This window comes from Sander vitreus, chromosome 9, assembly GCF_031162955.1.
Source record: "Sander vitreus isolate 19-12246 chromosome 9, sanVit1, whole genome shotgun sequence".
Lineage (NCBI taxonomy): Eukaryota > Metazoa > Chordata > Actinopteri > Perciformes > Percidae > Sander > Sander vitreus.
In genome coordinates, this window is record NC_135863.1 from 14043033 (window position 1) to 14067575 (window position 24543).

Here is a 24543-nt window from a genome sequence, read left to right on the forward strand (position 1 = left end):
GGACGCTGTAAAAGCCTCATTGCACGTTATCGCAAACGCTTGGTTGCAGTTGTTGCTGCTAAGGGTGGCCCAACCAGTTATTAGGTTTAGAGGGGCAATCACTTTTTTCACACAGGGCCATGATGGTTTGGATTTTTTTTCTCCTTTAATAATAAACACCTTCATTTACAAATTGCATTTTGTGTTTACTTGTGTTGTCCTTGACTTTTGTTTAAATTGGTTTGATGTTCCGAAACACTTAAGTGTGACAAACATGCAAAGGAACAGGAAATGAGGAAGGGGGCAAACACTTTTTCACACCACTGTATACACACACACATATACATATATATATATATATATATATATATATATATATATATATATATATATATACATATATATATATATATATATATATATACACACACACACACACAGAATACCAGCTGATCGTTAATGTAATATCTACATTGCCCATTATCAGCAACCATTCATCCAATGTTCCAAAGGCACATTTTGTTTACTAATCTGATATAATTTTAAAAGGCTAACTGAGAAAACATTGGAGAACCCTTTTGCAATTATGTAAGCACAGAATGTAATCTCTCTCTGCCGTGAAAGAGGCAAAGCAGCGTGTGTGGGAGAAGTTCGGAGAAGACATGGAGAAGGACTTTCGGTCGGCACCAAGGTACTTCTGGAAAACCGTTCGCCACCTCAGGAGGGGGAAGCGGGGAACCATCCAAGCTGTGTACAGTAAGGATGGGACGCTGTTGACCTCAACTGAGGAGGTAATAGGGCGGTGGAAGGAGCACTTTGAGGAACTCCTAAATCCGACTAATACGCCCTCTATGGTAGAGGCAGAGCTGGAGGATGAGGGGGGATTGGCATCAATTTCCCTGGTGGAGGTTGCTGAGGTAGTTAAACAACTCCACAGTGGCAAAGCCCCAGGAATTGATGAGATCCGTCCAGAAATGCTTAAAGCTCTGGGTGTGGAGGGGTTGTCTTGGTTGACACGCCTCTTCAACATTGCGTGGAAGTCTGGGACGGTGCCTAAGGAGTGGCAGACCGGGGTGGTGGTTCCCCCTTTTTAAAAAAGGGGGGACCAGAGGGTGTGTGCCAATTACAGTGGTATCACACTTCTCAGCCTCCCCGGTAAAGTCTACTCCAAGGTGCTGGAAAGGAGGGTTCGGTCGATAGTCGAATCTCAGGTTGAAGAGGAACAATGTCGTGGGTCGTGGAACAACGGACCAGATCTTTACTCTCGCAAGGATCCTGGAGGGAGCCTGGGAGTATGCCCAACCAGTCTACATGTGTTTTGTGGATCTGGAGAAGGCGTATGACCGGGTGCCCCGGGAGATACTGTGGGAGGTGCTGCGGGAGTACGGGGTGAGGGGGTCCCTTCTCAGGGCCATCCAATCTCTGTACGACCAAAGCGAGAGCTGTGTCCGGGTTCTCGGCAGTAAGTCGGACTCGTTTCAGGTGAGAGTTGGCCTCCGCCAGGGCTGCGCTTTGTCATCAATCCTGTTTGTAGTATTTATTGACAGGACATCGAGGCGTAGTCGGGGTGGAGAGGGGTTGCAGTTCGGTGGGCTGGGGATCTCATCGCTGCTTTTTGCAGATGATGTGGTCCTGATGGCATCATCGGCCTGTGACCTTCAGCACTCACTGGATCGGTTCGCAGCCGAGTGTGAAGCGGCTGGGATGAGGATCAGCACCTCTAAATCGGAGGCCATGGTTCTCAGCAGGAAACCGATGGAGTGCCTTCTCCAGGTAGGGAATGAGTCCTTACCCCAAGTGAAGGAGTTCAAGTACCTTGGGGTCTTGTTCGTGAGTGAGGGGACAATGGAGCGGGAGATTGGTCGGAGAATCGGCACAGCAGGTACGGTATTACATTCAATTTATCGCACCGTTGTGACGAAAAGAGAGCTGAGCCAGAAGGCAAAGCTCTCAATCTACTGGTCAGTTTTTGTTCCTACCCTCACCTATGGTCATGAAGGCTGGGTCATAACCGAAAGAACAAGATCCAGGGTACAAGTGGCCGAAATGGGTTTCCTCAGGAGGGTGGCTGGTGTCTCCCTTAGAGATAGGGTGAGAAGCTCAGTTATCCGTGAGGAGCTCGGAGTAGAGCTGCTGCTCCTTTGCGTCGAAAGGAGCCAGTTGAGGTGGTTCGGGCATCTGGTAAGGATGCCCCCTGGGCGCCTCCCTAGGGAGGTGTTCCAGGCACGTCCAGCTGGGAGGAGGCCTCGGGGGAGACCTAGGACTAGGTGGAGGGATTATATCTCTAACCTGGCCTGGGAACGCCTCGGGATCCCCCAGTCGGAGCTGGTTAATGTGGCCCGGGAAAGGGAAGTTTGGGGTCCCCTGCTGGAGCTGCTACCCCCGCGACCCGACCCCGGATAAGCGGATGAAGATGGATGGATAATGTAATCTGAAAACTGCTGCCCTGGTTAAAAAAACAATGCAACTGATCTCAGCTGATATTCTGTCTATAATGGAGTGGAATGGAAATGTCTAAGTGACCCCAAACTTTTGACCGGTAGTGTATATATAGTACCAGTCAAAAGTTTGGACACGCTTACTCATTCACTTGAATGGGAAAGCGTGTCCAAACCTTTGACTGGTAATGTATAACATAACTTTAGATCAACCAATAAAAAGGTTGCCAGCAATGTGTGTCAATCATTCGAAGTGGTGAATATCCGATTTTGGAACCAGAATTCTTTAAGGCTTTCTTAAGGCTAGAGCATTTTAAATGGCGATTTCTAATTTGAAGTGACTGAAAACATTTTACCCAAGTTCAGAGAGATGACCTTTGGTAAAAATCAAAGAGGGCGTGATTATAATGTATGCATGGTCGCTGAATAAGTAATAGTCAACATGCTCTGATGTGTATGTGTATCAGAAAGAGAGTCTGATGGACACACAGAGACAGAGAGCAAGTCTGGGCTTGTCTTTTAGGCATGTGGGCAATCTGCAAATTGTGCTGTGTTTAATCAGCAGGGTTGAGAGCAGAGAGCTGGGCTGGTGGCTAGACCTGACAGGCAGACAGCCAGCACACTGCTGCTACCGATCAGACAGACACACACTTACTCTCTCACACACACCAATTAAAGACTCCAAATATATAGTAAAAAACATATTTTTGCACATGAGGGATTTCATCACAAACACCTATCTCAAGTACTGTATATGTGTAGTGTTTAGTCTCGTGGGGGCCAGCCAAACATGTGCAGAACACACATATAAAAGTGTACACACCCTGTTTACAACATGGCAGCATTACTGATTAGTATACCTTAAAAAGAAGTTTAAAAGGCAAATTGCCAGTTAACATCCAAGTTCTTGCACGGTAACAGTTTGATGCTTCAACTGAATGAATACTGCTATATCAGACTGGTCAACACCATTTCCTTTAGCACTACTGCCACCTGTTGACAACTTCAAGAATTTTTATAAAAGAAACATTTACTAAACAGACCACATGTTGACGTATGGAAGCAAGTGTATGAGTTGCACTGGGGTCTACTAGTTTTGGTAATTCAAATCACTTTGGTCCCTATAACAACCAATGGGACAAGCAAACAAACTGCCTCCTTAATCATGGCCTTCAAGTATACACTTGTGTTTTTATTTAAGTTATTAACGGTCATATTTTTCTGCTGGAAGTCAAAGTGTGTCTTACTGAGATCCTCGGCCAGCTGGACTCGGCGGCCAGTGATGAGGTGGGTCTTCTTCTCCATGTCTTCCCCAAAGTCATCTAACACCTCCTTCACATTTTTCTCCAATCGGCGCACTGAGAAGATGTGTACACACACACACACACGTTTGAATTATATGACCAACACATTTTACCACCGTAAATGGTTGAGAAGGGAATTGTATCTTCTCACCATACCCAAATACATGACAATTACACAGTTTATCCAAATTTGAGAAGCAATGCGAGGCCGACTAGTAGGAGCGAATATGTGAAAAGAGTTGGATATATAATCAAAACAGGATTTCAAAATTATAAAATAATCCATATTAACCCTTTTTTCCTTTAAATGATGGATACCATATTTTGTATCCCCAATTCTTACCCTCAGTGTTGGTGAGCTGCTGTCGAAGAGTGTTGGCTGTGATGACCAGCATCCTCTGAATCCTCCAGAACAGTACCACATCATTGCACTCCAACTGGAAAAAAAAAAACATGCCGGCACTCAGCTTTTCACACATTGACCTTAAATATAGCTGTGAATCAGGTGGAAAAGAAAGACAACTCAGGATTACTCATCCTCTCCCCTTACCTCAGAGTCAACAAAGTGTCTCTGGTAGTAGTAGAAACCTCTCCTGCAGAGGTTGCAGTGAGACAGCGCCTTCTGCAAGAAGTGTCGGCGATACAGCTGATGCCACGTGTCCTTGATCTGAGCAGATCCGTTATTTAGCAGTTAATGGACAGTGAGCATTATGAAAGGGGCATTGTACAGCTGACAAATAGCATGCTTGTGTTTAAAATTAGCAAAGAACAAGATGATTAAAACTGGCAAAACAATTATTAAATTGAGAAATAATGAGCATTGGATTTTCACTATTGTCAGCATTTATAACATCAACATATTTGTCCTATCTCTTGTTTAAAAGTTTAGAGACACAAGTGTTTTGATCTCACCAGCACAGGGTCAACTTCAACCCCTCGTCCCTCCAGATTCTTCCTGACTGTGGTGACCTCATCATTGGCCAAGTAGGCTGTGTGCTCATCGTGTAGCTTCAGCAAGCGGTCCAGCTCATTTTTTGTTTCATTACGAACATGCTACAAGGTCAAAGAAAAGGACGTGAGCACTGTCCTCATGGTGGCAAATGGGTGTTGAGATGTAGATGGTTATGTCATGTATTGTGTGCTTCTTTCAAGCTCTTAGACTTTAAGTACTGTGCGTGAGGATCGACACTAATTGGTATTATACCAGTTTTATAAGTGTATAATAAGTTATAATCCTTCCACTTTTGTGGTGCCTCTAAAAAACCAGCACAGTTATACCCAGAAATTTGGAGAGACCGCTAGAACTCTGACCTGATCTGGTGTGCGATTAACCCAGTTCATCCACCTCTGCCTCCAGCCTGGACCCACCATATCTCTGATTACTGACTCAGCTACAAAGAAAGAAAAGAAGAAAAAAAGACATACACAAAGAGAATAAAATGTATGTTGTTGTATGTTCAATGTATCAATGTATGTATGTATGTTACTGTAGTAGCCACTTCGATCCACAGTTTTTCAAACAACCATGACATCATATGTCATAAGCATTCATGGCGCACCAGAAACAGCTCTAACTGGAACACTAGACAAGATATCACAGAAGCATGCCCTCTTCCTAATATGGCAAATGTGCAAGAACAAATTTAAGAATTTGATCTGTAATTTAAATGGATCTGACTTGACTATGTCGTGAACAATAACCTTGCATCCTAATTGGGGAGGAAGTATAAAAAAGTGCTAGCCAGGTAGAGAAGGCACTGAGCAACCACCATTCTACTCACTGATGTGCAATCTTTGTTTCAACTGTAACTGTGTTAGTGCCATACTTTGTCAACTGGTCTACACATGGGGCTATGAGATATTTTGACAGGTAAGTTATTACATGGTTTAGACTAGAAAGGGACTCTAGTATAGGGTAAGTGACACTGTATGAGGCCATCATGGCTAACATACTGTCTTTGAGGCGTGACTGCAGGGTTTCCTCCATGAACTGGATGGCTGCGTCCCACTGGGGCTTGTCTGTGATGGAGCGGTCTTCTAGGGCATTGTGCTGGATCACCCTCTGGCACACACGCACACACAAACAGGGCAAGAAGAAAAACTTAGTTGAGCTGCAAAGTCATTGCAATGCATATTAGTATCAATGTTGGCAAGACCAGTTTCTTGATATTCAGTGCACTTGATCATGAAAGTGTGTCTGCTTCAGGAAGTGTTAAATCAACAAGTGTGTTTGCTCTCTGTACCCTTGCACACAGGGTGAGTGGATTTACTGTGTGTTTACCAGGCTGTCCATGGCCCTCTCATTCCACTTGTGCCTCTTGATGCTCTCGTCCTTCACAGCCTCCTTCAACTTGTCAAAAATGTCGTCCTGGTCTTTGCCTTTGTATTCAGCCATGAAGCGGGCAAACTCTTCCTGTAGTGTCTCCCAGGCAATCTAATGGGAGGCCAAATATATTGTGGAAAGAGGAGGCTCATATTACCACAGGGCCATTGCCCTATTGAAAATTTCTTAAACTTCTGCAGTCTGTGGCACAGTTATTGAACCAAATATAAGTAGTAAAGAACAATTAATTTATTATTTAGAAATTTCCTCATATCTGCAGAGGGGCAATTTATGAGTTGTGATCTAACCAAAGAATGATTTGATTTACATCCCCCTTTAAACAATCTGAATTACATAATGACCAGTTGTAAAAAGACAGTGAGCATTACCTCCAGCGCTTTGTGTGGAAGCTGCTTGTCGGTCCACTGCTTGAGTTTGATGTCTACGGTGGTGTTAAAGGTACCCGAGTCCATTGTTTGGGCAGCAGGCAGGTAGATGTTCTCAATCACATGGGTGGAAACACGTTCCCACAGCTTCTTCTGCAAGATGGCCTCCCTGGGAGAAAAAAAGATGAATCATGTCAACTTTGAGTAACTGGAGTGAAGAAGATATCTTTTGATTGGCACCTCTAGCTGTTGTGATTTTGGTTCACCCTGTTCTGACTTCTAGTAACATGCTGAAGGTGCTTGGAACATACAGTAGATGCATGTAACTTTTTTTTGTGGGGATTCTGATCATTATTTTTTTAGTTTCAGATTTAGGATCTAAAAAGCAAGAGTGTTTGTAACAAAGTTGCTTCCAGGTGTCCAGCTCAGACAGCTAAAGTGACCCGGTAGGGTAAGAAAACAATGAGTGAAGAGGGATCGCTCTTGGCTGCGCTGCTTTAACTCATGTAGTCAGTGCTGCTACAATTGCACTTGACTGTAGATTCCAATACAGCTCCAGTCTGACCCTGTTAACAGCTAACAGCCTCCACACTCTCGCTCTATCTCTATAGGGCAGTGTGACAATGGAACAAAACCCTACCCAAGTCCACCTGAGACCAGGGCAGTGTTATGCCTCACTCATTTATCATAAACGCAGACACATATTTCATTTGGCTCCCCTTTTGTTCAGGATAGCACTCCTCACTGTCAATAAGCGCTATGTCCAATAATGCCGGCTGGCTGCTGGCTGGCTGGCTAACAGGGCCACCCCTGTTCCCGTCTATTGGCCATTCATCAGAGTATTGATCTGATGGCACGCACACTGGGGACAGCCACAACACCACGCATTAATCTCATTTAGCAAGGTTTTCCTCATTGGGGGTGAGGTATAACTATACATTCATGCACAGATAAATGCACCCAGAGAGAGAGACTTGCAGTTTGCTCTAAAAATAGCTTTCCACTCATGTCTGGTTGAGTGCTGGAGCAGTGCAAATATGTGATCTAATAGCCTTTAAGCAAAGACCAGGTAGACAATTTTAAACAGTTCAGTCCTCAGAAGGTGGCATCTCATTAAGAACAATATCCCATATAGTGTGGATAAAACACTAATACTAACAATAGTAAAATGATGATCTATATTTCCAATGCTAGAACCACCATCTGATCCAACTAAAGGAGGAATTAATGTGCATTTTAAGAACCGGATCACATCTTTACTCCCAAAATAAAAAAGGAAAACATCTTGCACTTGGGTCCTTGATAAGTTAAAAAAGGTTTAACTACAGTTGGTATTTAAATGTATATATTTTATATAAAAATAGAAAATCAGTTGAACCGAAATTTCTGTATTATTAAAGATTTTTTCAGATTTACACTATTAACAATTAACACTGGTAGAGGCATTGTTTTTTTTTTTGTTTGTTTTTTTAAGATAGCAACCAAAAGTAATTACCCCGGATATCAGCTCATCATTAACTTACCAGTGTTGCGGGGTCACTTGACTCAAACTAATGACTTCATCCAAAATTTCATTTTTGGCCTTTTCGAAGAGTTCATTCTGCAAAAAAAACCAAAATAAACATCTGTATCGTTACTATAACGTCTTTGGAAAACTTTATTGGTGTGCAGCTGTTGTTTCTCTTTACACAAATCCTTTGTTTTCCAAACATGCTACCACTTTTTTCTCTCCATCCTTCGTTTTTTGTCGAGCCTCTATTAAAGAGCAATGTAAATGTGTCATTTAAGTGCACCTGCTGTTTGTATTTCTCACCCTGTCCAGCTCTCTCAGACGAGGGTAGTTGTTCTTCCATTCGGTCTCCAGGTTGAAGCGAGATGCTGGGGTGAGGAGGAACAGTGAAATGAAGATTTGAATTAAAACAAACATTGGAACAACTTTAAATTTTACATTAGTTAAATTATAGTTGAATATTAATGGTTTCATTATAAAGCCTTAGACTTAACCAGGCCCCTTAAAATGTCTAAATAAATCTACCTCGATATGTGTCAATTGTCCTGTGCTCATTCTCATGCCTGGACAAAACTTATCTCCTACCGTTTTTTATTGCTTTTTCAGCTTTGATGTTACCCTCCATCAAACAGTAATTATCTATAGTCAGCAGGCATTGACCATACAGGGACAGGGCCTGCTTTGTTTAACTTGCTTAGCTTTCAGACTGCAAATGGTGCCTATCCCTTAATAAAAAGTGGGTGTGGACTTTGCTCACTCACTCTCTTAACTGGTCCCTTAGGAGATGAGGGGATGGGGCCAATCACAAACTCTTAATCAAAAGTCTGAGTTTTAGTTCTCATATATGCACACTCAACACACACTCCCCACCTCCCTATCCACAGTGGAGATTAGGCTAATTGCTGGTTTGTGGGGCCACGGTGGCGCCAAGCATGGAGGATTGAGGCTGGCTGTGTGTGATTTGATGGGCTATGGATCGATACACCACACAATGGACCTATGGGAACTGCAGTCTCACAGCCATAAATCTCCTGTACTGTGAGCAAAGGGCTTGAAATTGTCGAGAACAATTGCAGTTGGAAGGCAGGACTGAGGGACACCACCAGCTGTTCCCTGTACAGTAAATGGATACAATCCTACCATGTGCATTCACAATATTAAAACACGTCTGGGAATGTAAAAGGCATTGGATATAAACAGTCACTCAATGGCACAAATAACAAGGCACATAAATCAGTCAACCCTCCCTGGCATTACAGTTAGTTCTGCAAGTGCAGTCATACCTTTGAAGACATCAGCCTGCTGCTCAACAGACTCCCTAACCATCTTCCAAAAGCAGTCAGAGACGGCCAGGCTCAAGTTCTTTGTTGTCACCTGGTGGGCCTTCAGCATGCCGTCCCTATTTGCACACATACATTCATTGTCAGATTTTGATAACATTTTTTTTGATTTAATTCATTTGATGAAGCATTAATGTTTGCTGAATCATGTGTAACTTGCCTTAGTAATCTGGAGTTCTGGAAGAAGTCTTCCTCATAGTCTTTAATGGAGTCTATGCTTTCACCACTGCTCCCTGCACACAAGAAGACAGAACAAGGTGTAAGTAAAAAAACAAATCAGGTAATGTTAGATGTCTTACAGAATAATCATATCCAACTCTATGTAATCACAGTAGGAGTGCTACACAGTTCAGGTTATACAGGGCAAAACATTCCTCCAAAAGAATGTATGCAAATAACACTATGTTGGAATAACCCCAAGCTCCATGGTGTCTAAAACTAAGTTAGGGAATTCAGACATGATCATGACCTGAAAGTCCTCATGAAATAATGTGAAATTAAATGCAGCATGATGGACTACTCAGTTGTAGATGTTACCTTTTCCTGTCACCACTGCAAAGTAGCCCAGGGCCTTCATGGGAAACAGCTTCCCTTCCACTATTTGCTGGATCTGAAAAGGAAAATGTAAAACAAAGGACTTAAATTCACGCCAGTCCACTCTGTAGTACAAGCTTCCCCAACATTGGCTCACTGAGGGATAATTTGGTTACAATAAAAAGTACTGAGCTCCCTCTTGTGGAGCAGCTGCATATAGTGTCACTAACAGGGGTTGGCACTTTATCCACTGGTTTGCAACTGTTTTGAAATCGGAATCTCCAAATGCAGATGTTTTGTAAATCACATTCAGCTTTAGGCTGTCTTTGCCCACTATTTCTGCCATCTCAGTGCCATTTAAGTAGGACTTGAATTGACAAGTCAAGAACATGATGACTAACTAAATTTCAACTGTGGTATTGTCCCTTTTGATGACGACAATAAAGAGCCTGTAGACCAGTGATGGGAATAACGGCGTTATAAATAACGGCGTTAATTTTTTCAGTAACGAGTAATCTAATTGATTACTCTTCCCATCTTAATAACGCCGTTACCGCCAAAAAATACAGCGCGTTACTATAACTGAAGCTGTTTTTTTTTTTCATCAGACCAACTAGATCTCTGAGCCGAGAAGCAAAGACTATTTTTTTTACTGTTCTTCCTTGGTTAGTGGGCAGTGCGCGAGACAAGCGCATAAATGCTGACGATTGGCTGAGGTTGAGTAAAATTTCATGGTAAGCCAATCAAAGGTAGAGTTGGGCGGGTGTTCGAAAGCACGCATAGTCGGACACACAAGAACAACGCAAGTGAGTCAGTCAACGAGACAGGTATGGTGAGCCCAAATAATCCAAAAGTAGCTTTCTTTAAATGGAAGTATAGCCATACTTTTCCCTCCAAGAAATTAAAGGAACGAATGTAATTGTGAAATGCACATTATGCCCTGGGCAAAAGTGCCTATCCACGTCGGTGTCAAGTAATTCAAACTTACTCAAACATCTTTCAACGTTTTATTTGCACTACAAAGAGTGTATATATTTGTTATTTATTTTTGGTATAGTGCTTAACAAGCATAATTTAATTTTGCCCAGTTGTGGCCTGTTGAGGGGCGATAAATATCAAAAGTTCCAAAACATCTATTGTGTTATTTGTATCAATCCACTATATAAACATAATATCTACATACATTGCATTTGATTGGAGGCTAGTCTCACTTTGTCCCACAGCAACATTAAAATAGTTTAGATTTGTGTACATTGTTTCTGTTAATAATGTATTGTATTAAGTGTCCATTTCATTATAATATTCAGATTTATCATAAATAATTGAACATGCACATGTATTTTAAGTTCTGTTAAAGAGGGGTGGAGATGGGGTCACATTGGAGCATTTAAAAATGTACTTGAAAGTAACGCAATAGTTACTTTCTGAAGTAACCAATTACTTTTATAATTTGTAACTGAGTAACTAATTTAGTTACTTTTTGGAAGAAGTAACTAGTAACTGTAACTAATTACTTTTTAAAAGTAACTTGCCCAACACTGCTGTAGACAGATCCATGCTTTCATTACAATATTTGTGATAAAATAAATGAATAAGTGCCAAGCTATTAATATTCAGTATAGTCCTTTACATACAAAGACACATTTTTGTTGTATTTAACTTTTGGGACAGTTCAGGCATCTTACTCTGTTCGGGCTGGCCAGGTTCTTCTCAGCCAAGTCCACCTTGGTCAGGACAAAGATGGTCCTCTTCCCCTGGGGGTCCATCTGGCTAACCAAGTCTGTTACAATGCTCCTCTCTGCATCCACACTGCCATCTGGAGGGAGGCAAGGAGGGCACAGGAGATATGATAATAAATAAATGAATGATAAATATGATATGATAACGATAAACAACTGGACATAAGTGGAAGGGTCTTTTAAGTTCTCTGACAGACTATCTCCTGCTTACTACGACAAATGCTCCCTTTATATACGATTGTTGCAACTGTTAATAGTATCGCCATGGCTCACCCTGAATACAGAGGATGATTGCATTTGGGTTCTGCATGTAGGCCTTGCTGATGCTGAAGATGGTTTCCTTAGTATCTGATGCCATGCCTGCAGTCACAGTCTGAGAGAGACACACATTTAAAAAAAACTTTAAAAGACTATTTGTGAAGACAAGTTTTGTCTATTGGCTTTGATTTGAGAAAAATGAATTATCTGGAACAGAATCATGCAAACAATAATATAAAAAAACATTTAGCAATAATGTATATACACATTACAGAAAGTATCCAGTATATAGTTTACATCTATACATTTGTAAACATTCCCAGCCTTATTAATGTAAGAATGTATACTCACACTGATGACTCCTGGTAAGTCAACAAGCACCATCCTCTGGATGCCGGGGCCTTTGACACTCAAGGATATTGTCTGACATGCAAAAATTAAACATCATTATTCTATGAAACATTAAAAGATGTAAATCGGCAAGTAGCAGCTTTGTTAGCAATCTGAATGGAAGCACTGTGTCCAACCTCACAGCTGACGGTCTGTCCCTGCTTCACACTCTTCCTCATCCTTAGCTCAATCTCATGCCTCAGAGCAGCCAGCTGCACGACAGAGGCAGAGATGCCAGTTATAATGAGGTTAACAGGTAAAAAAGTTAGTGATAAAATTGATCTTAGGTGGATGGAGTGAGTGACTTTGTGACTTACGTCTTCCTCCTTGGTGAGGTCAAACTCTCGGCCACTGTCCTTAAACATGGCCACGTGGTGGGGGCCTTCGCTTAGTGTTACCTGCAGAAAGAAGATCAGTATTGTCAAGGACGCAGATAAACCATAGAAATCCATCAAAACTGGGTTCCTACTCATTTTCCTTTCACACAATACCTTAAGTGTCGATTCTTGCTCACAACTGCTGTCGTTTTATGACAACACATTCTGACAACATGTTCAGTACATATAAAGGGGTACATTTAAAAAAAAAAAAAAAAAGAAAGATTACACAAACATCAGCCAGTGTGGTCCCACATACCTTGACAGGAGAGCGGGTCATCATCTCTCCTGAGCCCCTGGGGAAGATCCTGGCCTGGGCTATCATCTCCAGCACGCTAGTCTTTCCAGCACTCTGATCCCCAACCACAACCACCTGAAAGAGAAAAAAGAGGAAATGGGTGAGTGGTTGGACAAAATACAGACAGACAGAAGAGGAGACCCAATGGCGTAAGGATATAGTGGAAAAGGGAACAGGAGGTAAGTGATTAGGATCCAAAGTAATATAATATAATATAAAAGTAATACATAAAGTAAAATAACACACATTTACAAATAAAAAAGAGGATTTAATTTAATTAAGATATCAGAAACAAAAAACTGGTTAGAAAAGAAATCCTTCTAGCATTTTGTGAATGGAGGGCTAACAGACCCTCTTTGATAAAATCCATTTCCCATGAACAGTAGAACTACATTTAACTGCTCCTCCTTACCCTGGGTAGGTGGTCCTGGGTGTTGTAGTTGGCATCATAGTCAGACAAGATGTCCAGGACTTCAGAATACAAATCAATAAGGGATTTCTACATAGGACACAATAACAATGAACATTAAAGATGTATATTTACATTGTAATTAGCTGACACTCTTATCCAGAGTGGCAATGACAGCCAGGAATAACTAAAGGAATAGAGGAATAACTAAACTAATATACCAGGCAACAAACAGCAGAATTACAGTCACTATACCCAAAGGATTTAAGAAAACATTTCTGTATCTGTATAATGATTATGCTTGATAAAGCAATGCCAAATATTGAAAAATCCAAGCCTAATGGGAAATACTTAGTGTGCATTAGCGTGTTTATTTAGTGTATGTGTTCATATGTGCAACCCACCTTCACTTTCCGCTGGTGAATCCCCTTATCATCTTTTTGCAGCACCACTTTCCTTAACTCTTTATTCTCCTTCTCCAGCCTCTCCAGCATACGCTGATATTTTAGCTACGGGATTAATGGTAGAATCCAATCAATAATCAGCAGCAGCAGAAAATGTTTTGCCCAAAAACTGGTGGTATTTGATCTAATGGTGAAATTGTAGGACTTACCACCTTTTTGAGATGTATGAACAGTGTAGTACAACTAATTATTCATGTAGGTTTAACAAAGACCTTTAAAGGGTTGTACTCAAAATACCAAAAAAACAAAAAAAAAAAAAACCCAAGGCTGGGATTGCCTTCACGCAGCTCTCACAGACCATTCCCCAGTATGTGAAGTACCTACGTTTTTTCATGGCCACATGCACTAACATGCATGTGCAGCTGGACCGGCCATCACAATAAAGAACAGAGAAGCTCAGATTACAACACATACAGAGGAAGTGTGACTTCATTCTCTGTACAGAACATTCATTATTCCACTATATCTTTACATAGCAAATATTTGTTTAATGCCATATTAATGTTCTGAATGTCGAGTACAGCCCGTTTAACCTATTTGACTTTTTGGCCATGTTTTGGCAATTTCATCATTCACATCAGGAAAAGCATTCCTCTGATCCACCAAGACACAGATTATATCAAAAGTAACACACATCTACTGTACCTGCGTACGGAGCAGTTCTTCTTGAAGCTGGTCTATCTTTTCTTTGTCTGATGACTAGAGGTTGGAGTAGAAAAACAGAAAAAGAACAGCAACAAATTGAGTTAATGCTTCCTTTCTGTTTTGAACATAAGGGCCTTCCGTTACTCTCACTGTGCAACTTCACAAGCACGAAATCCCACCAGCACCACGAAGGTTCATAACGTGCACACTGTATTTCAGAGAGAACCAGAGTTGAGAGTCAAGTTAATACATAAAGAGAAAAAAAAATCCAAATTCAGGCACACTACTCATTCTGGTATTACTCCGCCCCGATCAACAAGCTCTTATTCCCAAACAGGTAAAAATCCCACAGCCAAAATTAATAGCAAAATCATTTAGTCATGACAGCTTTTTTTTTTATTATGATTGGGCAAACCATATTTGATTATATATTTTGTACACTTGTTTGTTAGGATGAGAGACAGGACAGAAAGCAGGAGACAGAGCATACATGAACAAATGGGATTGGCAGCAGAAGAAAGGGAATTTAACAAGACACACCAAACAACTTAATGAAAAACTATTTCTACACTATACAAAAATAAGTGTGCTATAAGCTAGCTTCTAGCAATATGCGCCAACAGTGTACTAAAATGTTTTGAATTTCCATAATTAAGACACCTATTTAGGCAATACAAAACTATTCATAAGCTTAAGGATTCTGCGTTGCTGTTGACAATATAGTCAACTCTCAAATTATTATATAGCTGGATGCATTCATGGTTGCTTCAGCTCACACCATGCAGCTGGTTTCCACTTCACTCCATGCAGTGTTTCCGTACATTAATGGAGGGCTGCTGATGATTATCCAGCCATTTGCATGAAAGAGTGAGAGTGAGCTACGTCACTGTGCTTCTGGAACCAGGCTATGAAGGTCCATGCATAACTTCTCCACAACCAAAGCTTAGTGTGGCAGACTATGGGTTGATACATGGAGGCTACTGTTGGGTATTATAGGGGACAGACTGAAGTATTGACAGGCCAATTTGTCTGCTCTACAAATATTATAAAATGAGCTTAAAAAGTTACAAAAAAATATTTAAAAAACACTAACACCATGGCTTAAAGTAGAGGGATAGACACCTGTAAATAAAATGCAATCCAATGAAATAGCAATGCAATAAATACAGTCAGAGAGGAGGTGTATAATTTGTGGTGCTCTTGTACTGTGTAGCATTTTATCTTAAGATGTTGATGTCTATGTGGTCGGCATAACACACATTGGATTTATTGCAAGGCCACAGCACTGGAATGTGTTATTGTGTTACTAAATCATTTTGCAGCTGTTCATGTTGTTGTGTCTACCATGCCCTGTGTATTAGGGTGTAACAGAAATCACTGCTTCTAAAATTTTGATCTTCAATTATTTTATAAATCTTGCAAATGAAGTTAGTTAAAGAGCAACTTAACATCAGCTGAAAATCTTGTTTTTGTGACCTCCAGTGGTTTAATGTCTCACCCTGCTGAAGTGATGTTGAAGTGCACATCCAACTACACTAATTAGGGATGACAGTTGTGGTCAGAGGTGCAACCGACTTCAAACGTTTTACCACAGAGGACAGTGAAACACTGCTTTTCAGCCTGGTGTTAAATTACTCTATTATTTGACAAGGCGGCTGCTAGAAATGAAATTGTCCTAGAACATACATACATACATACATATATATATCAACCATATAAATGGTATCAACCCATAGTGTATATATATATATATATATATATATACTCTATTTCTTCTCTGCAGCTGTGACCTTTTAGGAGACTTTGGTAGGATAGGGCGGATCTAAGTGGGGTCGGACCTTCACCTTGCGTTTCTGTTGAGGGGGGCTGGGGTTCGGAGGCGGACTGGGAGCAGGCTCTGGCGGTGGGGGACACGCACTATTGGCTGCTGCGGCCCGCCGGACCTCCTCCTCGTGCAGCTGGATCTGCTGCTGAATAAGAATGAGCTCGCCAAGCAGACCCTGCTGGGGTACGTCATAATGAGAGACAGGTAGGAGCAGCAACAAAGACATGAGCCAGCCACTGGGCTCAGCCATACACGCAAATGCTGCATCCAATCAGAGGGCTACAACAGAGGAAACCTGGCCTGTGTCTCTGTCACTGGCATTGGTGCTGTTATGGTTAGAGAATGAGGATCCGGTCGAAGCTCAAGTTTAACAGAATCAAGGTCTTTGGCTTTGTTGATCTTGCCACCATAATCAATGCTACCCAACAAAGTCAGTCTCTCACAAACACAAAGGGGAGATGCCATACTTTGCCAGACTAAAGACTGAGGAGGTGACTAATACCACAACCAGCACCTCTCAGCAAGCGCCAAAAATCAGTGAATCCATTCTCTTTTCTCGTCATTATTCACCAATGGGGATTGATGACAACCCTAACTAATTTTTATATTTAAACTTAGCAGTATAAAATACCATAAGAGAGTAGAAATTCTGGTTTTACTGTCAATGTAAAATAATAACCAAGTTAAGACGATGATGTTTTAATGTGCTGCGACACAATGATGTGATGGCGGTCCTGAACATCATCTGTCCGATGATGCTAAAGATGATTAAAATAAGCAAAGCCAGCACTGGGATATTTCTTTATCAGGGGTGAAGCACAAAGCATACAGTATAGCAGGTGAAATCTGTTTAGGTCAGGGGTCCCCAACATGACATCATCATTAACCTCTGTGCCGTTTGCTTCTTTCTGCTGTGAAATACACATACCGTACAATATTTGTTAAATGTAATTTGAAGCGAAACATCAACTTGTAAGAGTTGGGTTATATGTGCTCATGTTGGAGACCATGATTGCAGAGTAAGAGCAGGATATAGGAGAGGAAAGGCAACATCTATTAAATGCAGCTTTTCTTAATATTTGATGTCAAACCTTCACATAATGTTTTCATTGTTTAAACTTTAACTCTGTACAGTGATAAAAACACACAAAAACATAAAAAACTGAACAGAGGGACACTGAAACTGGTAGGTTTGCAGAAAAGAACAAAACACAAAAGAAACAACAAACAGAGAGGACAACAGCAATGAAAACAAATGTGCATACAAAGTCTTCGGCCAGAGACAGGTGTTTAATATAAAGCTAGAAAAATGAGTGGTCTTCATAAACTCGATTTCTGGAACAGTTAAGATGCATGACAAGTAGTAAAGGTACTTTTAATGCAATGATAAATATCAGTGTGCATACACTCTAAGCTTATACTCAACAGAATGAGTGCCATACAGTACGTACATGGTAATGGTGATTTTGAATCACCCAGTTACTGCTATTATTCTTACCATAACACTGCCACATGGTCTTAAAAACTTTTCTTGATTATACTCTGGGCTGCCGGAGTGTGAAACTCAAAATTCACATTCAGATGAACTGATTGAATCAAAACGCACTAAAAAAGATTTCACTTCCCCATATTAAATAAGATATGCCATTTAGGGATCACTTTTATTCAACGTGCTCAGGTCCCTCAAATGCTATGGTTGTGCCTTGATCAATACAAACTCTTGTATACGTTTGAGTAGATTTTGATTCAATCCACGACAGTTCCTGCCACTGAAGTGAGAGATAGCCAAGCTGCAGAGAGGAGCGGAGTGAAACCAAACAGTGGTAAAGTAGAGAGGACAAAGCTGAGAAGTGTCAGCAGGTTTTACAAACTTGCCTTTTTGTATTGCTTGTCGCTGCCATCTTGTGTGGCTGCAGCAGAAGAATCTGTGGCTTTGAGAGGAGGATCGCCTGAGGTTTCTACCAGAGGAGACACAACAAAACAAAATGAGGTTACTTGTGAAAATGCATCTTTGACTATTGAATTCTAAATATAAACAAGCTTAGGGAGACAATAATGCCCATAGCAAAAATATGCCAGATAGCATCATTTAAAGCATGCATAGGATTAGAGAAATAAAGACCAGAGTAATTCAATTTCAAATGCTTGGAAAATCTTGCACGGATATATATATATATATATATATATATATATATATATAGCCAAACTCAACTTTATTGTTAAGCTAGGAATAACGCAGTCCAATCAATATATGATTTTTTTTTTATTATAGTAAAAAAAACACTTTTAAAAACACTTTTATTATAGTATTATTGATCCAAGTAATCATTAACACTGTAAAAAGAAAAGAAGTGGTCTCTGTAGACAGCCCAGGCTCCACAAACGCCAACAAAAACAAACTGTGCCAACCTGCACCACAAAACATAACAAGCGTTCCAGCCAATAACCGACAAGATTATGGGGGAGCACCTTTAACATATTTAGTGCACCTGGAGTTATTTATATAACTTGCAATAACGGTTCACACCGTTTAATGAAATTTTGACTGGTGAAATAAAACACCCTGACAATGACGATGTCCAAAGAAAACTACCACTGAATGCTGAAATAAAAACAATAATTAAGATCTTTAAACAAATGTAAAACCCACACTGAATATTAAGATCCACTTTGTCTAAAGTGATTAACTATGAACTAACATGCTGATATTGCTTTGCACAAAGCAAAGTCTGCTTAGCCATATAAAAGAGGCAGGTGTTTACAAATGCACCCCACTGTAATGTGATGCAGAGGCAAACTAACATCTAAGTACACAAAACTCGAAACATATTTTAAACGTATTTTCCTTATGCCATGAAAGGGTGGTAAGTTGAGAGGAGCCAAGAACACTCCTTTGCTGATTTTATGACTCAGAGCAGAGGTGTGGTCCGTCTGGCCTGGCAATGTCTTTAAAATGACACATGAATCCATGTAACACTGTACATGACCACTATTTAACACTATTTGACATCATTTAAAAGAGAAATATTTAGGGTACATATGCCAACATTCATGACATTAAAATTTCAACGGATATGTCAAATGTATTCTATGTGCATTTTCCAAACATTTGAGAATTAAATAATTGAAATAACTAAAAGCAGACTGAGAACACCCCAAAGATTAGTAAATGCGAGTGTAATTATAGAAAGCAGCCCATACAGGCCAGGGGAGAGAGGGAATGGAAGTCAAAGGAGGCAAAAACCACACAGATAGGACCAAGTACAGCCAAGGACAGTCAGGTTAAAGAGAGTCTAAGGGGAAGAGGGGGATATACTAAAGGCTAACACAATGGATCTGCATTTAAGTTCAAATTTAAAATTATGGCGTATATTGCCACTATTTAACACTTTTTGTGTGTGTGTGTGTGTGTGTGTCTGAGTGTTTATACAAGAACTATGGAATATTAACCAGGATTTTAAAATAATTGAGAAAGGAGGAGTGGATTTTAAAGAGTGAGGCTTTCACAGATTCTAGTAATGCCACAGGGTAAAATTGGATGCCTGCATTAAAGTGATGGTTCGGAGTAATTTCACCCTAGGGTCCTTTGCACCATGACCTCGAGCCAAACAACCCCCCCCATAAGCTTTTTTCCCTTGTTATAACGTTGGTCGAGTTAGCGTTATCAGCTGGATAGCTTAGTGCAGATGCTAACGGATCCAGGTTTGTATCTCGTAAATTACCCCACTAATAATGCCCGAAATGAAACCAAACTTCTACAGTAGTACAAATAGGTTATGTACTCATAAAACAATGGATTGGAAAGTTTGTAAGTACACCAGGAGTTTATTTAAATATCACTTGCCTGTTTTTTAAAAGTAAGTGCTGTAGTACAACTAGCAGGAGACAAGTTATAATTGAGGTATGTTTGGAGACACTACCTTATTTAATCATTAAATTAATAAATATTTTTGTTGTATCTCTTTTCGGTGTTGTAATTTGTAGACGTCCCTAAGCACTATTACTGCCCGGTAGCAGTAGCAGCAGAGAGCAGAAGCCAGCAGGCAAGTGTTTAAATAAACTCCTGGTGTACTTACACATTTTCCAATCCATTGTTTTATGAGTACATAACCTATTTGTACTACTGTAGAAGTTTGGTATCATTTCGGGCATTATTAGTGGGGTAATTTACGAGATACAAACCTGGATCCGTTAGCGCCTGCACTAAGCTAACCAGCTGATAACGCTAACTCCACTACGTTCGACTTACCCTAGGGTGAAATTACTCTGAACCATCACTTTAATATAAGCATACCCCTCTGAATACCCAGTCCAAGAGTAAACTTTTGCACCATCCTAGTGACAGGTCATAGATTTCACTGAATACATAACCTGTGTTAACCATGAACACTGCCATTTATGACAGCAGCACTGGTCTGCAACCTGGAAGCCAACGTCCTGGGAAGATTCTCTGCTACCGCCTTTAGAGCCGGACCATGGCGAGCAGGAACCCACAACCATACCAATATTTTGGCAAGGTGGTGGTCAAGCGCCACAGAGAAAAGAGGGGAGTGGGCAGTGCTACTGCAGGGTTTACACACCTAACAACAGATGCAGACCAGAAGCTCCTTTGACTTCACTACCCAAACTCACACCTGTGAAGAATGTGGAGGAGGACAGGAGGGTTGGGGAGGAGGAGAAAGGAAGAACAACACAAGATAAAAATCATAAAAGACAGAAGCAGAGGGATGGTGGTCAAAGCAGGGACACAGCTTGATGATGTGTATTAAAACAAAGCCACTGCTGTGCCTGAGCTTCGAGTGAAGTAGCCACTTAATGAGAAACTGTTAAAAGAGATAAGTACACACCAAACTGGGCCTTTCCTCTTCCTATTTTAAGGCATTTTCTCTACTAGCTAGTGATTTTATAGGCAGAATAAGATGTATCTGTCAATGTTGCATTATGACATAAAACATTATGACTACCTTTGCCTTGTAACCCTCAAATTGCTGAATTCAAAACACCCGGGACTAAAGACTACACAGGTTATTAGGGGAATTTCACAATTTGTTTGTGTTGTTAGATAATGTTTTAAATAAATGAAGTGAAATGAACATAAAATTGTGTATTTATTATATACTGGTATATAAACCTTAATATTTGACAACAGTCTTTCCAGGACTGCTCACCAATGTGCACCTGGTCCCATCTAAATAAATGACTGTTTGCAACACCATGGTACAAGACATGTGTTTTAGCATTGCCTACAAAACCACTGATCCAAAACACATTGCTTATAGGTTATTTGGTGTAAAGGAGGGTTCTTTGTAGAAAAATATAGCAACCACAACCGTAGACAGGATGGCTGACGCAGAAAAAGCAGCAATTTAGAGCATGAAGCAAGCTACTTCCCTTATATTACTGTAATAATATGTATGATATTACTTTTATCTCGTTCTGCTAAGGTCACTTTGAGGCAGGACAAACCACAGATACCATACTTTAAGCATGGCGTAGGGCAACCAACTAAACCGTTAGATACAGTATAACAACAATAGAGATGTGGAAGACAGGTTGCTTGGGGTACAATTACTGTATTCTTCATTTGAAACATGGACACTGGACTAAACACTCTGATGTCTGCAAATAATGATTTAATTGTTGTTATGATGCAGTAACGTAATGAAGACATAGTTAAGGTTTTGTTCACTTACCAGAGGACAGGAGGCTTTTGAGGAAAGTGAAGTTCTCGCCTATCTTGTCGAAGTCAGGTAGTAGCTTGGCTATTTCCTCCATCTCTGGTAGAGCTTTGGCCAGTTTATCTGGGAATAGAAGAGATAATAGATCAAGTGGAGAAGACCGAAAGGTCGGGAGTCTTATCTCCTAATGCAGAATTGTGCAGCCATGTTTCAAGTATAACCCAAGAATAATTGTCCCTGTTTGACTTGACTGAAATCAGGGATCCTGTACAAATAAGACAAGGGCAGGTATTAGCACATCATTTGAATCATGACATCGAAATGAAAACTTACCAAGATCAATTTGTTCACTCAGTTCCCAGACAAAATCAGGAATGACCCAGTTGTATTCACTAAAATCAGGCAGCATGTCCTTCCACTCGTCATAGGTCTGGAGATAAAATGACAAGCAATGAGCACCAGTGTGCAATCACAGCTAGAAAAGGCAGGGGACAGCTCTTAGCGCCCAGGAAAGGTTTTGCCGCACGGCACATGACAGCATGGGCAAAACTAAGATGGTTGGTGACTACTTATGTTGCCCTCTGTATATTTTCTATTTATCGCACAGCTCATATGACAAGATTACAACTCTAACTCTGCAATAACTGAGAACTCAAAACTAGTTCATAGGCAAGAAAATGTACTGAATAGTTCAGAAGCCCTGAGTTGGAAACACTCAATACTGACCTTTTTAGCAGTGTACCCTCCTCCTACTGCCGACCCCAGCAGAATGTATCGGAGCCTTAGGAGCCGGGCAGCAAGGCGGGCCACCCAGAAGTTGCGTTGCTGCTGGTGGCCACGGCCCCCTGACCCTGGGGGAGGCTTGGGAGGCCGCATGGGCAACCGTGACATGGAGGTAAAATAGCGGGCTGCCGTGCGATGAGGGGGTCGTTGGATGTTGGCGTTTCCCGAGTAGCGATGGTGGATGGCACGAGACAGAGGGTGCAGCTTTTGCAGTGGTACTCGAAATCTCACCCCCATGTTGGTGGAGACCAGGTTCCTGCAAGCCATGCTGAGATGACAGAGAAATGAACAATTACACAAGCTATATAACCTATAAAACACCATAACCCCTCAATGTATGTATAATCTGAGTGAAAGCTTTTGGTCATTCCCCCAATTCTCTCTCTGATGATACTGATACTGGCCAAAGAGGAACACAAATCCAAATTTTAGTCTCAAGAGTCTACCAGATAAAATCTAAAGCTTGTATTAGTAGTATCACTGAATCATGTGTATTTAAAGTAAGTTTACACTTGCAAGGTATTTACCTTTGTGTATTTGGTGCATACAATAACATATTAAAAAGGGAATACACAATAAGGCAAAGTACTGCTACAGTCAAGAACATAAATAAAGAATAGATATAATACAATAAAAGGTATGTAAAAAGACACTATAACAAAAAGATGTTTAAGAAAGGGAAAGAAGGAAGGCTGTACAGTTTAGTGCAGGGTGTGCAAAATTATTGTTCAGGGGATGTGCCTTGCAGTAGAAAATTAAGCCAGCCTACGAGATACAGTACAGAGAGTAGCAACTGTTAGTGTAATAGAATGCATAGCTAAATTACTGTTGCTAGGGTGTCTGCCATACTGTGACAAATTACCGATTATGAATCGTCCTTTTAGTACAAGAAGGTACGAACATGCAGGCGAAGAAAAGATTTGGTACATATTTTAAGGTAACGTTAACTAGCTAACAACCTGTCAGCAATAGACATTCAAATACATTCTGTAAATACATTCATCAAGTTTACGGTATATTACTATCACATGCTTAGCTAAGCAAACAGTATTAAATAATAAAAGGGCATGTCAAATCACAAGAACGTTAGTCTGTAAGGTTAAGTCAATTTGTTTGAGACTGTAGGATAAATAACGTAGCTAACGTTACTGTAGGATACTAACTAACGTTAGCGAACTTACGTTACCTGGCAAACGTTAAGGAAAGTCAACAGCGGCACAGGTCGCTTTGCAGCTTCTAATAAACGTCAGTGGCAGTTTGTGGAGAGAGGTTAGTTAGCATCTAGCTAACGTTAGTTTTATAAAGGACGACGGCTATTTACACGAAGCAGGTAGCTAGCGACGCTGTCCTCAGCTGTCAAAATTACCAGCTAGCTGTTTCCTTCTACCACAGCTAACACAACTAGCTTCTGCTACCGTTATCTTTATTAAATGTGAACTTACCAGGCAGCGTTACTCCCGACACGAAACATGGTGGTTATCAACAGCGGGTTAACACAAATCTCTTTCAAAATCACTATTTAAGCATGATTTAATTCATCTTCACAAATGGTACACATTTGTTTGCCTGTTATGGCAGCCAACTAGCTCGTTAGCTAACAAGGACACAGCCAACTGACAGTCGACTTCCTGTGAACGGTACTTCCTTCAAATCAGCACGGACAGAAAACGCATCACTGTATTAGTTCCTATGTGTAGGAGGATACAATGTTCTTATAATACATCCATGAGATACAGGGAAATTATATATGGGACATCACTTTGTTTAATGACTTGCTTGGGTCAGTGGGATTATTTTTAATGTCATCAGATAAAAATAAAATAATCAGCCTTCATAGGACAAGGAGTCACTAGAATATACATG

General features: G+C 40.7%; 1 protein-coding gene across 4 annotated transcripts in view; it reads right to left on the bottom strand.

The window, feature by feature from the left end:
* The window catches only part of opa1 (OPA1 mitochondrial dynamin like GTPase), a 44643-nt gene extending 20326 nt beyond the window's left edge, over positions 1 to 24317 (bottom strand). Inside the window, exons 1-29 of one of the 4 annotated variants that reach the window (XM_078258821.1) lie at positions 24123 to 24317; positions 22624 to 22948; positions 22231 to 22327; positions 21913 to 22020; positions 20800 to 20853; positions 18095 to 18177; positions 16239 to 16394; positions 14395 to 14448; positions 13690 to 13794; positions 13289 to 13375; positions 12838 to 12951; positions 12519 to 12599; positions 12339 to 12413; positions 12163 to 12234; positions 11827 to 11926; positions 11500 to 11630; positions 9818 to 9890; positions 9441 to 9513; positions 9224 to 9339; positions 8244 to 8308; positions 7954 to 8030; positions 6434 to 6599; positions 6003 to 6155; positions 5675 to 5783; positions 5033 to 5112; positions 4634 to 4774; positions 4272 to 4388; positions 4065 to 4158; positions 3665 to 3775 (exon numbers count right to left, since the gene is read on the bottom strand). In XM_078258821.1, the coding sequence (XP_078114947.1) occupies positions 3665 to 3775; positions 4065 to 4158; positions 4272 to 4388; positions 4634 to 4774; positions 5033 to 5112; positions 5675 to 5783; positions 6003 to 6155; positions 6434 to 6599; positions 7954 to 8030; positions 8244 to 8308; positions 9224 to 9339; positions 9441 to 9513; positions 9818 to 9890; positions 11500 to 11630; positions 11827 to 11926; positions 12163 to 12234; positions 12339 to 12413; positions 12519 to 12599; positions 12838 to 12951; positions 13289 to 13375; positions 13690 to 13794; positions 14395 to 14448; positions 16239 to 16394; positions 18095 to 18177; positions 20800 to 20853; positions 21913 to 22020; positions 22231 to 22327; positions 22624 to 22948; positions 24123 to 24151 (3046 nt within the window). In that variant the 5' untranslated portion in view covers positions 24152 to 24317. The remainder of the gene's footprint in view (positions 1 to 3664; positions 3776 to 4064; positions 4159 to 4271; positions 4389 to 4633; positions 4775 to 5032; positions 5113 to 5674; positions 5784 to 6002; positions 6156 to 6433; positions 6600 to 7953; positions 8031 to 8243; positions 8309 to 9223; positions 9340 to 9440; positions 9514 to 9817; positions 9891 to 11499; positions 11631 to 11826; positions 11927 to 12162; positions 12235 to 12338; positions 12414 to 12518; positions 12600 to 12837; positions 12952 to 13288; positions 13376 to 13689; positions 13795 to 14394; positions 14449 to 16238; positions 16395 to 18094; positions 18178 to 20799; positions 20854 to 21912; positions 22021 to 22230; positions 22328 to 22623; positions 22949 to 24122) is intronic. The other 3 variants (XM_078258822.1, XM_078258823.1, XM_078258824.1) reach the window with 3 other exon arrangements.
* Positions 24318 to 24543: the final 226 nt, after the last annotated feature.